The following is a 20048-nucleotide window of genomic DNA, read 5'->3' as shown; positions in this document are numbered from 1 at the left end:
TATTTTGATTCAATCTCAGATCCTAAACATTATGATAGTCAACCCCAGACCTACTAAAGCTATAACACCCCCCCACCCCCCACACACACACGTCCTACTAAAGCCCACAGACCTAACTTACACTGATGAAAACTTCTGTTCATACGTTGACACATACTTAACTAACATTCACGACCTCAAATAATACGAACGTTAAATTTAAAAAATTAGGGTTTTAAACGTTAGCATACCGTCATTTTACATTGTATATAGGGGGGGGGATCATTTTTCAATAAAAAAAAAGTCGCGCCAAATTGCGTAAGACAAGATAATAAAATTTGGACCAAAAACGTAGACCGGAAAAAGATGACATTGTAGATGAACATCTTAATTCGGACAGAAAAAAAAGCGAACAGTTGTATTCTGCAGGTCGAAGAGTTTTACCTCCCCTCGTAGACTTGTATGGCAAGAGCTAGCTGACACCCTACATTGCTAATCCGTGATAGAACAGCTAATGGTGTCACGTGATTAGCATAAGCTAGCTGACACCCTCCAGTGCTAATCTGTGATAGAACAGCTAATGGTGTTACGTGATAGGGGTTTACATGCTCATTACGTCACCTGACCTTTCCTTACATATGTCCTGCATTAGCCGTTGATCGATCTTTATAACGAAAAAAAATTCTTTTAAAAACCGATGTAGGAAGTGGGTTTTTTTTCTGATTTTATTTGAACACGACAGCTAATGCGTATAATTGTGAAGTAATTTAAAACATTATTGTCAAGCATTTTAACGCAGCCTCAACGTAATTACTTTTGTCATTAAAAAATGTAACAAAAATGGTTTGCAATATTAAAGTGCGATTCCCGCAGTTGTTTTTTTTTTCAGTTTGCAGACGTGATGCTATACATAGTCATCTCCTTACCTGGCTGTGCGCCTCACTGCGTACCTAAGTCACAATCAGAACTTAGGCATAACCGCCACAATACCTAATCCTTAACTTGTCCCCCTAGCTACCCACATACCCCACACCATACCTAAGCCTTATATCAACCCCCACCCTACTAAATCATTACACCTGTCCCCCTAGCTACCATAGACCGACATACCCCACACCATACATAAGCCTTATATCAACCCCCACCCTTCTAAAGCTCTATACCACCCCTTACTAAGTCACCCCTTTCCTACTAAAGCCCTATTCCAACCCTAGCCCTACTAAGCCCTATTTCAACCCCAGCCCCACTAAAGCCATTTCAAACCCCAGCCCTACTCAAGCTATACCACCCATTACTATACCAAGTCGCAATTAGTCCTAGGCATAACCCCCACCCTGCCAAATCCTTACACCTGTCCCCCTAGCTACACCATACCGACGTACTCTCAGCATTCCTAAGCCTTATACCAACCCCCCACCCTTCTAAAGCTCTATACCACCTCCTATTCTACTAAAACCCTAAACCACCCCCACTTTCCAAAAAGCTCTATCTCAACCAATTCCTACTATAGCCGTACCAACCCACGCCCTGCTAAAGCTAAACCAACCCACGCTATACTCAAATTACACAATACCAACCCCATCCCTACTGAAACCATATACCTAACTAAATCTTTTTACCATCCCCCAGCCTACTTTAACCCTAGACCAACTCCTCCCTAATAAAGCCCTACACAAATCCCCCCTCCCCCATTTCACCCTTTAACTGATGAATCCCACTACCAAAGACCCTCCAACCTCATACCAGCCGTGAAATTATAAGGGTTTTCCTGTCTCAGCCTTTCGATTCAATTATTTTCTCTAAACCTTTAGGTAGGGGAAAAGGGGCCGTATTTTTATGATTATCTTTCTGTAGTTAATTCAAAGACCCAATCACCGGTGTTTGTGTAGGGATCTCTGGCTGTGTATTGTTTATTTATCCAATGATGGTGTTTATTCGGCCTCTTAGAATGCTTTGTCGAGATTTTTTTTTCTTCGTTCTGAAGGATGGTGGAACTTAATCTCTATGTCGTATTCAGACGTCCAGTTATGGTAGTCCAGCATTCTAGTCGTTCAACATTCTAGAATAGTCCAAAAATAGAACTAGAATATTGTAGAAATGTCTAACATTTTGGAACTCATCAACATTCTAGAAGATACGTTCGGCTTTCAAGAAGTGTTCAACGTACTAGAACTGTCCAATATTTTGGAACTGTTCAACGTTCAACTTTACAAAAGTATCTACTATGCCGCATCAAGCATACTCTGTGTCATAAGCACCGGTCACATCATGCATGCTGTGTGTCATAATCAGGCATCGTGATGCACACGAGCATGCGTAATCGTATTACCACCGGCTGATACCGGCTTTGTCCTCGGCGAGGTCACGAAGACATCATCACATGCAACCGGGCTGAAAATGTTTTTTTTTTTTTTTTTTTTTTTTTTTTTTTTTTTTTTTTTGCATACACTGTGTGTAGCGAGAGGTGAATGCTCAAACGTGTGGCCATAGAGTAAACTGCATAGCTTTGTAGGTGTATTTTTTTTTCTGCGGGGTGGGTGGTGGTGATATGGTAGAACGTTTGACTACTAAACCGGAAAGTTTCTAGTTCGAATCGCGGGCTTGAATCTGTAGAACGTCCCAGCGTCCTGCCTGCTGTGATGGGTACCTTACCTATTGACTTAAATTAGGGAAAGTAAAGGCGGCTGGACATAGTTTTGACTACACTATCCCTTCATACGTCTGGGTCACTGAAGCAGGTGAACTTTACTTCATTGCCTTATAGGACTGCAAGGTTTGAGAGTGTTAGTGCTACTGATAGTGACTGCCAGCGATTTCAATATATGTAACTATCACACTCATGTGGATTAAATAGAAAACTGCGTATGTTATTATAAGTAAATAGCTTATAATTGTTAGGGGGTGGGGGTAAAGGTGCATACTTTTTGTATAGCTAACACATAGTGGTGGGAAAAAGAGGGGGTGGGAGACAGAAAACACACAGCAGCTAGATAGCGTGTTTATGGATGTGAGTTCAAAGCTTCGCCCGACTTTATAGTTGCAGCACGTGCATGTCATGTCTGGAAGTTTGAGCCGATTGTAAGACAGATCTCAGCATGTCGATAACAGGAGCTTAAACACAGACAAAATGTTCATAGCGTGACAAGCGTGAGTCGAGTGTATTGGATTTTGGTATGTCGATAACAACATTTTAAACACAGACTCAGACAAAATGTATGTGAGCTTGACGTTTGGAGTTTTCCATAACTTGAGGCAGAAGCTACCATAAATGTGTATCTTTCAACGAGATGACTATCAGCCCCCAATCTATTCTTCTCTTTATTGACCCCTGACTTCCTGTATAAGAAACGTGAGGTGCTGAACTCATCTTTTATGTCCACTCTTTTCGAACTTGACGATCCATGGGGCAAATGAAGTAGAGTTCACCTGTTTCTGTGATTACGGGGTATGAAGGGATAGTGTGGTCAGCACTACGCCCAGCCGCCTTTACTTTTCTTAGCGTTGGTTAGGTACTCATCAGAGCTTTGTGGATGTTTTTCCTGACTTGAACCCGGATTCGAACTCTAGACGTATGGGTTATCAGTCAAGGGCTCTAATTCTAGACCATGCAGTTCCTCATATCCATTCCAACCACGACCTAATTACCCCTGTTATACCGTGGCTACACCCAACGAAACAGAAAAAAACCTATTCTGAAGCATCTGTATATCCGGAGAGAAGCCCCCCCCCCAGCCACTCCCCTGCCGCCATGCTAGCCCTGTTATTAGACAAACCTGATTTGGCTCCCATCACATCAGCAGCATGAAGGCGCCGCTGGAGGATAATGAAATAGATCACGTTTGACCGGCTGATGTCCCCGACGTTGATTGTATAGGGCCAGGGTCGAGGCTGGGTTGGACGTGTCGCTTACTTCAACTTTAGGGGGCCCGCGGTTTGTTGAGAGGAAGGCGCGGGTCAGATGGGCGTGAACGGTTGCCAGGGTCGAGGCTGGGGTGGACGTGTCGCTTACTTCAACTCTAGGGTGGGGGGGGGGTCCGCGGTTTGTTGAGAGGAAGGCGCGGGTCAGATGGGCGTGAACGGTTGCCAGGGTCGAGGCTGGGGTGGACGTGTCGCTTATTTCAACTCTAGGGGGCCCGAGGTTTGTTGAGAGGAAGGCGCGGGTCAGATGGGCGTGAACGGTTGCCAGGGTCGAGGCTGGGTTGGACGTGTCGCTCTAGGGGTCCGCGGTTTGTTGAGAGGAAGGTGCGGGTCAGATGGGCGTGAACGGTTGCCAGGGTCGAGGCTGGGTTGGACGTGTCGCTTATTTCAACTCTAGGGGGCCCGAGGTTTGTTGAGAGGAAGGCGCGGGTCAGATGGGCGTGAACGGTTGCCAGGGTCGAGGCTGGGTTTGACGTGTCGCTCTAGGGGTCCGCGGTTTGTTGAGAGGAAGGCGCGGGTCAGATGGGCGTGAACGGTTGCCAGGGTCGAGGCTGGGTTGGACGTGTCGCTTATTTCAACTCTAGGGAGGTCCGCGGTTTGTTGAGAGGAAGGCGCGGGTCAGATGGGCGTGAACGGTTGCCAGGGTCGAGGCTGGGTTGGACGTGTCGCTTACTTCAACTCTAGGGGTCCGCGGTTTGTTGAGAGGAAGGCGCGGGTCAGATGGGTGGGAACGGTTGCGGCCGACTGATTTGGTGACTCTAGCGCTTTAAAGTCCACTGGCGTCGTCGTGAATGTTTGGGTATAGAGAGGAGGCATGTCGGGCTAGATTTTGGTCGCCGTGCAAATACTCTAGGTTTTAATGGAGAATTTAATTAACGAAGGTATAAGAAAGTTATTGGTTTTTCATTAAGATAACTTTACCTTTGTCTTATATGCTAAGTGTCCCACCAGTATATCCTCTATGTTTTACAAGTAAGTCAACAAGATGCCCTCTTGTAAATATCTCAACTACTGCCCCCCCCCCCCCCTATTTTATAAACACCCACCAAAGATATCTTTTTTTAGCGTGTTCCACTTCTTCTTCGTTCTTAATTGTAGTGCGAAATGTATTTCCTCCAATACAACTCAGTCCCTATTTTTGGGATTTCCTACAATATGCCCTATTTTTTGACAAACATGCTACCACGATGCCCCCTATTTTGTCAAGCGTTATACCAAGATGCCCTCTATTTTGGCAAGCTTCCTACCAAGATGCCCTCTATTTTGGCAACCTTCCTACCAATATGCCCTCTATTTTTGGCAACCTTTTTACGAAGATGCCCTTTATTTTGGCAATCTTCCTACCAAGATGCCCTCTAATTTTGGCAAGCCTCCTTCCAAGATGCCCTGTATTTTGGCAAGCCTCCTTCCAAGATGCCCTGTATTTTGGCAAGCCTACCAAGATGCCCTCTATTTTGGTAAGTCTCCTACCAAGATGCCCTCTATTTTGTCAAGCTTCCTACCAGGATGCCCTCTACTTTTGGCATTTCCTACATATGCCCTCTATTTTGGCAACCTTCCTACCAAGATGCCTTCTATTTTGGCAACCGTCCTACCAAGATGCCTTCTATTTTGGCAAGCTTCCCATCCAGTTTTTCCGGGATCCGACCAACCTATAATGCGATGGAGGCAAATTTGCAATCAATTGTTGGCTTGTATTGATCTCTGCTTTACGTCCCGAGGCGCTATTAACTCTGGGCTAGCTCGCGCTCGTGTTTACCTTCCAGGCAGTGTTCAAATATGCCATCATCTTACCACACGTCCCCGGCCACAGTACTCACGCTATGTTGGAATCATCCGGTACTTAGTGGATTTACCACGGAACAAGTCTTTACATCCACACGTTTATATATACATGTATGGGCATATATATATACTAGCCGTCCCGGCCAGGCCCTGCTCTGGCTTCTGTGAAAAACCTTTCTGTTAAAGACCATTACCTGTGTGTTTAGTAATCATCATAAACCCGGCATTGCACACCCAAACCCAAACCAAAACAACAAAACGCAAACATAACGCTAACACAATTACAAATACAAACGAAAACAAAAACCTAACAACTAACCCAACCACAAACACCAATACGAACACAAAGAAAAAAACAAACGAAAAAGCAAACGAAAACAAACCAAATCCAAATGCAAAACCAACCACAAACCCAAAGAAAAAAACACAAACGAAAAAACAAACGAAAACAAACAAAATACAAACGCAAAACCAACCACAAACACAAATACAAACACAAACGCAAAGAAAATAAAACACAAACGAAAACGAAAAAAGAAAGAACAAAAACGAACCAAATCAAAACGCAACCACTAACGCAAACCCAACCTAAACACAAAGAAAACACTAACGCGAACATAAACGCACAGTGCTCAGAGTCTAGCCCGGGGCGGAATCGCCTGTTTCAGCTTAATAAACGACTATAGTACCCCAACTTATTCATAGTCTTTTGCACTCACTTTAATGAACGTAGGCGCGAAACCGAACACGGGAGGCCCGGGACCCCAAATAGCACCCTGTCTGGGCGCCAGAGGACGCACCATGACGTCACCGCCTGATTGAACTTAGTAAACGACTATAGTACATAACTTATTCATAGTCTTTTGAACTCACGCGAACGTATATACCATAGCGTACACCGGAAGGCCCGGGGCACCAAATAGCACCCTGTCGGGGTGCCGGAGGACGCCCGGATTTGATCACTTAAAGACTATAGTAACCTTTCTTACCCATAGTCTATCGCACTGTTAAAAACAAAACTATGCAGCATAGCGCTCACATGATAGCTCAGGGTGCCAAATCGAACCGTGCAAGGGCGCCGGCGGACGCGCCTGTTTCAATTTAGTGAACAAAAATGATAATTTTACTCCAAGCTTATCCGAAAATGGAAAGAAATAAACATATAGGATTTGTAGGACCTGGCTTATTAAATGTTATTGATTTAAAAAAAAAAATATTGAACAGTATGTTCAGTGTATAGAATAAATAAAAGGCAGTGTTAAAAATACCTAACGACATTGCACTTAATCAATCCCCGCTAATTATGTAATTATTTTTTTTTCTTAACACCAAAAACAAAGTAATAAAATGTAAATTCTTCTTAAGAATTTTTTTTATTAAAGGGAAGTAACTGTGCAGTCAATACATTTCCGACACAATTTTAGAAATTTTATAAACGTCGATACACTTTTTAAAAATTTTATGTCGTGTTCATAATTAAAAATTATTCTTCTAAGTAAATAGAATGAAAATTGTTTTTAAAGACTTTCAATGGTAATTTTTTGACTCGTAAATTTAGACTATGAGCACGATAAAAAATCTAACACTTAAATCCATAGAACTGTCAACGACAAACTTTTTTTTTGCCACACGTTACAGAACTGAGCTTTATATATTAGATATATATATATATATATATATATATATATATATATATATATATATATATATATATATATATATATATATATATATATATATACATACATACACATACACATATGCCACTGAAGAAGTCTCTACATCCGCACGCTTATATGCATGTGTGTATATATATATATATATATATATATATATATATATATATATATATATATATATATATATTTATATATATATATATATATATATATATATATATATATATATATATATATATATATATATATAATATATATATATATATATATATATATATAATTGTGTATGAATATTGTATTTATATAAACTTAATGCTGAACATGATATAACTTAATTTTGGATCAAGCAGCTATATTTGTTTACAATAATAACAAACAAAATTGTTCTTTAATTACATGTATCCAATAGGGGGATGGAAGCATTGTTTACTATAAGCTTTAAACAAATATTAACGCTAATCTTTAATTAAAGCTTAGTTGAAGAGACATTTTCTCTTGGGATAGGGAAAATGAAGAACATGGCTATAGCCCGTGGTTAAATTTTTTTTTTAATATCTCATCTTCTTGGCGAGATAAAAAATTAAAATGAGGATTAACATCTTGAATGAGGATTAACATCTTGTAATTAAACATAAAGATGTGATAGGCATGGCTGGGGTATTTGATGGACGAGAGATGTTTTTGTTTTTATCCCCACTTTGACGTGCTAATGGATGTGAGATTTTTTTTCTTATACTGCTGCAGCAAGTCTGGAGTGGGGGCGATATTTTTGTTATAGGTTATAGCTACTGCGGCTGTAGTGTGATAGTCTGGTTGTATCATGGTGTAGTGATGGTGTCGGGGTCGGCGTGGTCTGCTCATGGTGGTGTTGTCATCATGGTCTAGTGATGGTGGTGTTGTCGTTATGGTCTAGTGATGGTGGTGTTATCGTTATGGTCTGGTGATGGTGGTGTTGTCGTTATGGTATTGTGATGGTGGTGGTGTCATCATGGTCTTGTGGTGGTGGTGTTGCCGTTATGTTCTGGTGGTGGTGTCATCATCGTCTACGGATAGTGGTGTTGTCGTTATGATCTGGTGGTGATGGTGTTGTCGTTATGGTCTACTGATGGTGGTGTTGTCTTTATGGTCTGGTGATTGTGATGTTGTCGTTATGGTCTGGTGGTGATTGTGTCGCTATCATGGTATTGTAATGGTGGTGGTGTCATTATCGTGTACTGATGGTGGTGTTGCCGTTATGGTCTGGTGGTGATGGTGTTCCTATCTTGGTATTGTGATGTTGATGGTGTCATCATGCTCTAGTGATGGTGGTGTTGCCGTTACGGTCTGGTGGTGATGGTGTTCCTATCTTGGTATTGTGATGGTGATGGTGTCATGTTCTAGTGATGGTGGTGTTGCCGTTATGGTCTGGTGGTGATGGTGTTCCTATCATGGTATTGCGATGTTGGTGTTGTCATAATGCTGTAGTGATGGTGGCGGTGTCATCATGGTCTGCTCATGGTGGTGTTGTCATCATCGTCGACTGATAGTGGTGGAGACATCTTTGTCTATATGGTCTATTGATGATGGATGTGTCATCAAGGTGTACTGATGGCGGTATTATCGTTATGGTTTACTGATGGTGGTGTTATCGTTATGGTCTACTGATGGTGGTGTTGTCGTTATGGTCTACTGATGGTGGTGTTGTCGTTATGGACTACTGATGGTGGTGTTGTCGTTATGGTCTACTGATGGCGGTGTTGTCGTTATGGTCTACTGATGGCGGTGTTGTCGTTATGGTCTGGTGAGGGTGAGGGTGTCATCATGGTGTAGTGATGGTGGTGATGTCATGAATACCTTTTTCTCGTGATAACTATCGCGAGTATTTACCAACAGACTGATAACGCCTTATGGTAGAAGACTACCGATGACTGTGTACACCAGCGGTACACAGCGCGCTAGATAATCCAACAGACACAGAAAGCTGTTTCTTAAACCCATATGCCACTAGTAGGCCTACCTATAAGACTGAATATCTCAACATATTTTTCTCCTATCAACTTCCTATCAAGCTCCAAAAAAAATCTTCTCTAATTTCATGTTGCCATTTTGTGTAGTTTTAGTCTTTTTTTGTGAAGTTGTGATTTAGTTATCGATCTGAAATGAATCGATAAACACTTCCTATTTAAAAAAACAGACTTTTGCATTAGCACTTTCTTGCTAGAAGTATTGACAGCATTACACAAAAGTGTTCTACAAATAGAACGATTTTTTTTCAGCGTTTCACAACTGCAAAAATGCTGAGTTTAAAATGTACAATTATTGACAATTTTAAAACATTATTTCTGCCTCTTTTTCTACTTGAAGTGTTGAGTTATTTTATTCAAATTATTTTCATATTTTCATTCCTTTATACGTTGCTATTTTGTTTATGTTTAAATTTATTTTTTAAAAAACTTCACAACAAAAAACTAAAATACAACTGCATTACTGTTGCTAAAGAAAATTATGTTAATCATTAGCCAACGAACATGAAAAATATAGACGGCTTATTTTTTAAAGAAACTGCACAAAATACACAAATAGCTGATTAAGTCATTTTAATTTATTTCACTTTTCTTTTATACCTCTCTGCATAATTTAATCTGTTACATTTTAAGCCAACAAGAAAAAAAAATGTTAATTTTATAAATATGTAACAACTATAAATTTATTGTCTTTATCGTGATGTACCCACCTTTTCAGTGAAGTGTGCGTTCTTTTATTCAGCTCTGAAACTGCCTCTAGCTCTTAAAAGATAAATGCAATAGCATGTTCAAAAACAAATTAGCTTTATGTTTAGACAATAGAGCAAACGACTGCAAACGCAAAAACCTTGTGTATATATATATATATATATATATATATATATATATATATATATATATATATATATATATATATATATAACGTTTTATTTATTATATATATATAACGTTTTATTTATTATATATATATATATATATATAACGTTTTATTTATTATATACATATATAACGTTTTATTTATTATATATATATATATATATATAACGTTTTATTTATTATATACATATATAACGTTTTATTTATTATATATATATATATATATATATATATATATATATATATATATATATATATATACCGAAAATGTAACAGCCAATCAAAAATAAGGAGTAGAAGACAAACAAATGAAAATAGTTGTTAAAAAGCAAACCAAAATTATGATGAGATGACCGAAAAGCATACAAAGCAAAAATGGCTAAAATGAAAAAAGTACATTGTTTGCCGTGGTCTTGCAAGAAAGCCAGGTCTTTCTTGCTGCCTCGGCAGCAAAATTAGGTTGTGTTTTGTGGGCTAGCTTTAAAGTAAACAACGTCGTATGACGCGATCTAACAGCTCCACATCCTCTGTAGTTTTATTTTTATTATTATTATTACATTTTTCTTGGCCTATTCCCCCACGCTGTTATTTATAAGATTTCCTTAAAAGATGTTAGTGCCCTCTCATAATTCACTACTAGCCAGGGGAGATTAGAGCTCCTCGCAACTCGGACAGGGGAGAGAATATGTTGTCCCTAACGCTGGGTGGTCAAATTAGATTCCTGTGTGAGGATCATTTAATATACGGAGTAGGAAATTTTTTTTATTATTATTATATAAATAGCAGGAAGGAAGCATAAAAGAGGTGGTAGGTTTGTTGTTTATTTGGCTATACTTTTGAGCGTGTATTCGTACTGGTCGCGGCCTCATTAGATAGTTGATACGCCTCATTATAAAATACAAATGGCAATTGTCATTTCATTTCACCGCTGATTTTTGAGCTGTAACTAACCGTATTCTTACCTTAATGAATTTTGATTTCGTGGTTACATATTTCAGTATTCACTTCAGAGAAAAATATTCAGATTCAAATAAAATTATTACCAAACTTTAAAAAAAAAAAAAAAAAAAAAAAAAAAAAAATTCTTATTTTAAGCTTTTGATTCTGTTACTGTTATGTTAAATAATTATAGGTAACCCACGTTTGACAATTTTATTAAGTAATTAGTCATATTGTTATCAGCCTTAATTCTCTACAGAATAGAATCAATGTAAAAGCGAATATATTTATTTTATTTATCTCCCCCCCCCCCCATTTCGTTGGTATATGAACACCTATGGGCACTATCCCTACATACGGCGAGGTCTCTGAAGCAGATAAACTCTACTTCATCTGCCCCATGTGTTTTGGGCACGGACGGCAAATGAAGATGTTGAAACAGGTGAATCAACATCAAGAGTTACTTACATAGTTTAAAACAAAGTGGTTAGCAAAGTGGTTTACGGTGTTCTCATATAGGGATAAATAATCTAAAAAAAAGTTTAAAAGTAAAAAAAAAAAAAAAAAAAATAACGAACACATTTTTTTTTTACAATTTACAAGTTAAAAAATAAATAAATAACGAAAAAAAAACCGAACACCTATGATCAACGTTGTATGTGATGGTTATTCAAATAGGCCAAACAGTGGACACAAGACTCCATTCTTGTATTCTATTCCCACTACAAATGTAATACAGGAAATGGGATTTCGTTCCACAAGTGTTCGCGTCCATGACGTTCTCATCCGTTTTATTCCAAGACGATTTTCTCCCTTGAGTGCCTAATTGTTCTCTCCCTTTTTCAACCAAAATACATTAATTTTAAGAGGCAGCTAATTTCTCATTGAACTTCACGGAGAATAAAAATGTGGAAACCCTCTTCAGTTTCACATCACAGAAATCACTCTTCTCCCCAGTATTAATACTTGGTTCATTTCAGGGATGATTCTAAATAGAATTTTATGTTTAATAGACCCTTACATTTAAAGAAAATATTAATATAATTACAGAAATAGACTGGGATACCTAGGGATACATATTGGATGGATTGCATTTTAATAATTAGAAAATAAGTTCTTGAACTTGCTCATTGATAAATTGAATTAGGTCAACGTTTAACAAAATGAGTGACAGACAATGCTTTTGATGAAGTTCTTATACTTTTCTTTGTTAATATATTCTTATACTTTTCTTTTTTTATATTTCTTAGCTGACGATATACTTACATGTTGATGCATCTTTTTTTGTGTGCATATTTTGTTACCCAGTAATATCCATACACTTTTAAGCCATCTATTAACAACTGTGTGCTACCATTTTCTTAATTGATAATATACTTACATTTTTATTCCTCTTATCTGAATACATTTTCCTACCCCATCTTCTTCTTCATTCTTAATTTTAGTGTTGGAAGAGATCCCCTCCAACACAATTAAGTATACATGTCAACTGGTTATGCCCTATTGAGACTCCAATTTCAGCCTGCTTTTCTTTTTGGATTTGTTTCCATAGCCTTTGTCCAACCAAGAACAAACTACAAGGCAGCAGTTGTTTCATTATGGAGTTGTCTCTCCTAGAAGAGTGTCTGTCCCCAGCTAACGAGCCTCATCTGCTTGAGGATTCAAACTTGAGACTTTTCTGTTTAGCAACCAAGAGCTTTACCGGCTGGACCACGCTGACCCCCTCTCCTACCAAATAATATACATCCATTTTTACTCTTATTAAATGCATACCTTTTCTTATCCAGTAAAATACACCCATTTTTACTCCTATTATATGCATACCTTTTCTTATCCAGTAAAATACACCCATTTTTACTCCTATTATATGCATACCTTTTCTTATCCAGTAAAATACACCCATTTTTACTCCTATTATATACATACCTTTTCTTATCCAGTAAAATACACCCATTTTTACTCCTATTATATGCATACCTTTTCTTATCCAGTAAAATACACCCATTTTTACTCCTATTATATGCATACCTTTTCTTATCTAGTAAAATACACCCATTTTTACTCCTATTATATGCATACCTTTTCTTATCCAGTAAAATACACCCATTTTTACTCCTATTATATGCATACCTTTTCTTATCCAGTAAAATACACCCATTTTTACTCCTATTTTATGCATACCTTTTCTTATCCAGTAAAATACACCCATTTTTACTCCTATTATTTGCATACCTTGTCTTATCTAGTAAAATACACCCATTTTTACTCCTATTATATGCATACCTTTTCTTATCCAGTAAAATACACCCATTTTTACTCCTATTATATGCATACCTTTTCTTATCCAGTAAAATACACCCATTTTTACTCCTATTATATGCATACCTTTTCTTATCCAGTAAAATACACCCATTTTTACTCCTATTATATGCATACCTTTTCTTATCCAGTAAAATACACCCATTTTTACTCCTATTATATGCACACCTTTTCTTTTCCAGTAAAATCCACCCATTTTTTCTCCTATTCTATCCATACATTTTCCTGTCTGTTTTCAGTACGGACTGAAGAAGAAGGAAGAGGCTCAAGAAGAAGAGCCTGACCCTATGGCCGACGGCAGAGTTGGCCGAAAGAAGAAGACGCCGGCTGAATTAGCGGCAGAGGCCAACAAAGAAGAGTCGGACGATGAAGAATTCGCAAGTAAATTCTCCTCACTTTGCTGCTGCATGAATTTTGTATGATAGTCGGATAGAGATACGTGCTCACATATTTTGTATTATAGACGGATAGAGATACGTGCTCACGTATTTTGTATGATAGACGGATAGAGATACGTGCTCACGTATTTTGTATGATAGACGGATAGAGATATGTGCTGGCATATTTTGTATGATAGGCGGATAGACATACATACTCACATAATTTGTGTGATAGTCAGATTGAAGTATGTGCTCACGTATTTTGTATTATAGTCGGATGTAGATTCATACTCACTTTCTATGTGTCATAGTATAGATTTGAACTCGCTTCATTGTAGTCGGATCTACATTTGTATTTGATGCCTACATATGAAAACGTAGCTGATCACATACGTTGAAATAGTTGGGCATCGACATAATACTTGCTTATAGTATTGAGTGTAAAGATTTCAGGTTTCAAAAGATGGTAAAGGACATCAGCGAGTTTTTGTGTTAGCAGATGATTCACCTAACAGTGAATTTGGTCGTTAGACTGAAGTTTATGACATGTTTAGTTGCATTGTTTTGTCTAACTTGCTATTTCTTACTGTAATGAATTAGAGGGTATGAAGGGTACGAGCAATGAAATATCAGATGATTTTGTGTTAGAGAAGTATTTTTTTCCAGGGGTTAAGAATTGGAGTTTTAGATGTTTTCTAATGTATGCTCATGGGCTTACTAGTTGGTTGTGTTAATTAGCTGGGTGATTGCTTTGGTAGGGCACGTCTGTAACTGTTAACATGATACATGCCTAAGTTGGCAGGGTACTTCCCTAAGTTGGCAGGGTACCTCCCTAAGTTGGCAGGGTACCTCCATATGTGTTGCAGGGTACCTCCCTAAGTTGGCAGGGTACCTCCTTCAGTTGGCAGTGTGCCTCCCTAAGTAGGCAAGGTACCTCCCTAATTTGACAGGGTACCTCCCTAAGTTGGCAGGGTACTTCCCTAAGTTGGCAGGGTACGTCCCTAAGTTGGCAGGGTACCTCCCTAAGTTGGCAGGGTACCTCCCTAAGTTGGCAGGGTACCTCCCTAAGTTGGCAGGGTACCTCCCTCAGTTGGCAGGGTACCTCCCTCAGTTGGCAGGGTACCTCTCTAAGTTGGCAGGGTACCTCCCTAAGTTGGCAGGGTACCCCCCTAAGTTGACAGGATACCATCCTATGTTTACAGGGTACCTTCCTATGTTAACATGGTACATCTATCTGTTTATCTGTTGCCTTCATCTTTCCCTATGTTGATCAAATTTCATTGTGTCAGTTAGGTATCCACTTTAGACTAGGCTAGGTCGACCCCAAACCCCTTCCCCACCCATTCCCACCACTCCAATTCCCTCGTTTTATACATTTTAATAATTAGCTATCAACACAGTGTATAGTCTAGAATTATGCAAATACATTTGTTTTATCTTTGAAGCTATCACTTACTATTAAAATAATGCATACAAAATTTGGCCCTATTACCAAAAACATTGTACAGAATCTGCCGTACCCTTCATCATAGCAAGTGATTTAGAAGTGCTTTTGCTCACAATTTAGATGCATACCTATCTCTGTTTGCCTAGCGCTAATTAAGGCCTTTAATCATTGATCATGCTTTTGCTTACACAGTTTGGCAGAAAAATGTTTTATGTCTGTAGATTACTGTGTTTAGAGGTTATACCACAGCAAAAAACATCTGCTCTGGGTTTGTTTGTTTGTTTGTTATTTTCCACTGAGTGTTTGCAGTGCTTTTCTATAATGAGGTACCAGGCAACCATTGATTGGTGCCCTTGGTTAGAATAAGGATCCTGGATAGCTGACTATTGTTGCCAGATATTGGAATTATGTAGGTTGATAGTAAATGAAAAGAAATCAATCATTGAACTAATTTACCTGATACTTTCATGATAGAAAAGTACTATTGCAGGCTGGTGAATTAATTTGAAGAATGCATTGAACATCATTCAGTTGATCTCACTGACCAACCTCACATCACACTGGGGTAACATTTAGTGATGGATTTGACATCTTGTGAAACGTTTTGGAATATCGTGTTATTTTTCATGTTTAGACTGTGTATTTATTTATTCATCTGATTTAAAACAGTATTGTTTCCATCTTATTGAAGTTACATGTTAAAATTTCAGTGAAGTTTCAGTTGTTGTTTTTTTTTTCCAATGTACCCGGTTACCTTTTACTCTCTTTATCTTCACTGTGTTTTAGTGGAGCTTATAAAAATTCAGATTTACAAAATGTACTTACTAAACAATGTTAAAATCATCCTCTATCAGAACACATTCATATGGTCCATTCGCATACATTATCTTTCTTCTACATTGTTTATCTTTTTTTTATAAAATTAATGTGTTTGTTTGAACAATGCATCATTAATTATTAATTTTTTTTAAGGTTATATGACGATAATTATTTTTACTGTCAAGATTAGCCACTCGAATTCTTGTTTGTTGTTTCTTGAATTGACGCTCGTATAAATGTAACCAGCTAGTTTCAAAATATCTATGTGAGAATCAACATGAGGAGACAATTAGAAACGATTCTACTAGTCTATAGGTGGATGTTACTGTTTACAAAAACTGCTCTTAGTTTTCAGTGTAGATATATTGGGCCAAAATTGGACCAATTCTGTTTCATGACCTGCTCCATTGTTATTGTATATTTTAACTTGTTGTTTTATTACTCTGTCATGTATGTTCACATTGATCATATTTTAATGACAGTGTGCTTGATTTACGAAGATTTCATATTATTTTTTTCAAGATGGAAAGGGAAACTTTTCTGTTGTATAAATAATGCAGTACTCTGTGTACATGATGTAGACACAAGATTGATCTAGTAAAATAGGAAACAACACTTGGAAAAAAAAGGCAGATGATTTTATTCTTATAAAATCGAGATATATTTTGGGTAAACGTCTATCACTTATGTGGGCCTAGAATTGCATTGTATCTCAATGACGTTAATATGAGTTTTAAGAAAAAAAATTTAATAACCATTGAGACTTAGATTAGAAGAAAAAGATAAATTATTTATTAAGTTTTACTGGGTAACAAATGTTAAAAAAAATGTCGTTTTGAATGTGAATCTTATTTTTTTTAACTTTTAAAAATCCATTTTTAGAATATTTTTTGTTCTATTTTAATGTAATTGTTCTCATCTCGTTTAATTAGTTTTTTCCTCATCTTTCACATGCCTTCATCATTTTTAATTATCATAAAAACAATCTGATGTAAATAAAAGCGCTGTTGAGAGTTTTAAAATGATGTATTTTGTCAACTAGTAAATCCTTGCAAAGGTAGTTAACAAACCCATGTAGTCCTGGTGATATGTTTACCAAACAACTCTTAAGATTATTTTTTTTGCCTTTGTCAAAAGCTATATAAAATCAATGGAAGCATTATTTATTCACTGAATCTGATTCTAATAAAAATATACCAGCGTCCAATAATAGAATTTTCTGAAAAAAAGGGTGTTAGGCTACTGGTAGTCAACTAAAATACATGCATCGCTTGCTCACCCTATCTTTAACAAAAACCCCAACCCTGGTCCTACCATGTGCCTAACCCTAATTTCTAGCTATAAAACTAGTCAAGATTACAGTACTACTAACAACCTATTTTTGGAAGAGTCTATTATCGCACATGGGTAACTTCAATCATCCAAAAAATGATAATCAAATATATTTTGGCTTAAAAGAATCTGTATTTTCAAATAAAAACATACCGGTGCTTACTAAATAGCAGATAATGTGATGCCACTTGTGTCTCTTCCTTAACCCTAGTCTTAACTCTTAACCCTAACTCTGGTAAAGACCCTAGCTCTGGCGCTAATCCCTGTCCCGGCTCTGATTATAACCTTAACCTTAAATTTAACTAACAGAGACACCATATTGTGATTCCCTAGCTGGAGGCATTTCAGCTAGAAAACTATTATATCTTCATCACTTTCATGTGAACTGTGTTGCTGTGTCTTAAAATTTGTGTAGGTGTGTGGCTTCTGTTGTGTTCGTCGTACTGTATGGTGAAATACGTGTATTGTGTGACAATTAATTTGTTTTTTTACAAAATATTATAGTATAAATACTGTATTGAAATTTGAAGATCCTTTTTTTTCTCCAATATACATGTACCCAACTTTGCATTTTGTTGGCATATTATCTAATGAATTTTACTGTGTTAACATTTGTGTAGTGCTGTACATGTTTTAAACAGACAAAACAACTATATAGGAATAAAAATAAGTTACACAAACAAAAACAAACAGCTATGAACATTATATATATATATATATATATATATATATATATATATATATATATATATATATATATATAATGTTCATATATTTATATATATTTAAACAATAAAATGTGGGTTGCAATACAGCTTAAAAGTTTCTTAACTTATAGCATTATCTCTAAGTGTCAACATTCATGCATAATGGTTATATTTTTAAATAGGCTACAGGTATGCCAAAAGTGGATAGTATTATTACATTTTTCATATACTCAAATTTAGAGTGTTTGAGCGCACCACATTTTTATTTATAGTTATTGACTGGCCTACTTATCATTTTATTTTATTCTTATTAGTGCATAAAATTTGTTAAATGTACAAGTTTGTTATTATAAAAAGCATTAATAGATTTTTTTTTCTAGCATTAAGAAAATTTGAATTTTTTTAAAATTGCACTAATTGAATGCACTAAAAATGTGTTAACAGCTCAACACTAATAGCATTTTAGTCAATTTACCAATCTTAAATTCTTTTTTTTAATTAACTAATCATCTGATGATCCCAGTGTTCACGTCATATTGCATTTCATCAGAGCTTGAACTGAAATTTTTGGGGTGAAATTTCGATAGCAAAATTCCACCTATGAATCAGTTCATTTAACAAAATCTGGGAAAAACGCCAAGTGTTTCAACATCACTACCCAAATAGAAAAAAAATCCTTAAAGAGAAGAATTTTTTAATTTTTTTTATTTCATTACAGTGTTAGCTAGAATTGATTTCTTAGCTTATCAACAAAGTTAACTAACTGTGGTAATCAAACACCATTCATTAGCTGAACTTCATGACTACCTATAATATGAATATTATCTTGTTTTTAAAAATAATTGTTTTTTGGTTTTGTATTTTCTGTCCTATGACGCAAATTACACAAAAAAATTGCTAATATTCATTCGATGGAGAAGAGTAAAGAATTTACGACAGAACTTTTTTTTATATTCATTTTTAGCCACCCATTTTTTATCCTAATAATGATCACACTACAGTACACTTTTAAATTGGCTTTTTTTTTCTTTGTGATATTTCTGTGTCATTATAAACAGGTAATTAGTTTAACAGTGGCATTGCTAGAAAGGGAAGACACTCTAGGCAAATAAACAAAGGCAGACACAACAGTAAAAATAGAATTACTAGTCTATGACTTGTTGTTAGCACTGTTGTTCTTAGTCATAATAAATCTAGATCTGGGTTATAATAGATCTATACTAGATCCATGGATATCTAGGATTACCTTTCAGAAATAACAGTTTTAAAAAAAATTGAATAAATAATATTAATATCAAAAACCACTTCAACTGGGCCTATATTCTATGACTAGACCTATTCATTAGCTACTTAGTCTAGCTTGTAGATAGATACTCCAGAATAATCTATAGATCTAGGCTAAATTGAAGAATTAAATTTGTTTTAACGGATTAATATATTTTCCTTCAGTCTAATGGCTAGATTTTAAATAAAGAAAATTAACTCAGTCCATTAGAATGAAAGCACTGGTCACTTCAAAAGGGAAAAATAGGACAGGAAAGAATGATAAGAAAAGGTTTCTATAATAATTAACTTTGTTCAGTTAGTGACCAGAGTTATTAAAGGAAATAGCCTGTCAGTTGAGGTTTGATGAGGCAAAGTAACCCAGGTTGTTGTATTGAGATCACTTGTGTTTAGTCTAGTAGTTCAGTGCTGGTTGTACTGAAATTCACTGGCTAAATCATTTAAGTTATATTATATATATATATATATATATATATATATATATATATATATATATATATATATATATATTATATATATAAGTGTATATGAACTCGTGCTTACTTACTTAAACATTTTTAATTCTCCGCTCAAAATTTAAG

General features: G+C 36.5%; 1 protein-coding gene across 1 annotated transcript in view; it reads left to right on the top strand.

Moving 5' to 3' along the window:
- The window catches only part of LOC131957018 (complexin-like), a 48627-nt gene that overhangs the window by 22450 nt on the left and 6129 nt on the right, over window positions 1-20048 (top strand). The window contains exon 3 of the mRNA XM_059321714.1: window positions 13738-13879. Within this exon, the coding sequence (XP_059177697.1) occupies window positions 13738-13879 (142 nt within the window). The remainder of the gene's footprint in view (window positions 1-13737; window positions 13880-20048) is intronic.

Source organism: Physella acuta, unplaced genomic scaffold (genome assembly GCF_028476545.2).
Source record: "Physella acuta isolate Inbredline_101_S28 unplaced genomic scaffold, ASM2847654v3 ptg001196l, whole genome shotgun sequence".
Lineage (NCBI taxonomy): Eukaryota > Metazoa > Mollusca > Gastropoda > Physidae > Physella > Physella acuta.
Note: the sequence above shows the minus strand (reverse complement) of the source record. Positions and strands in the feature narration are given on the sequence as shown.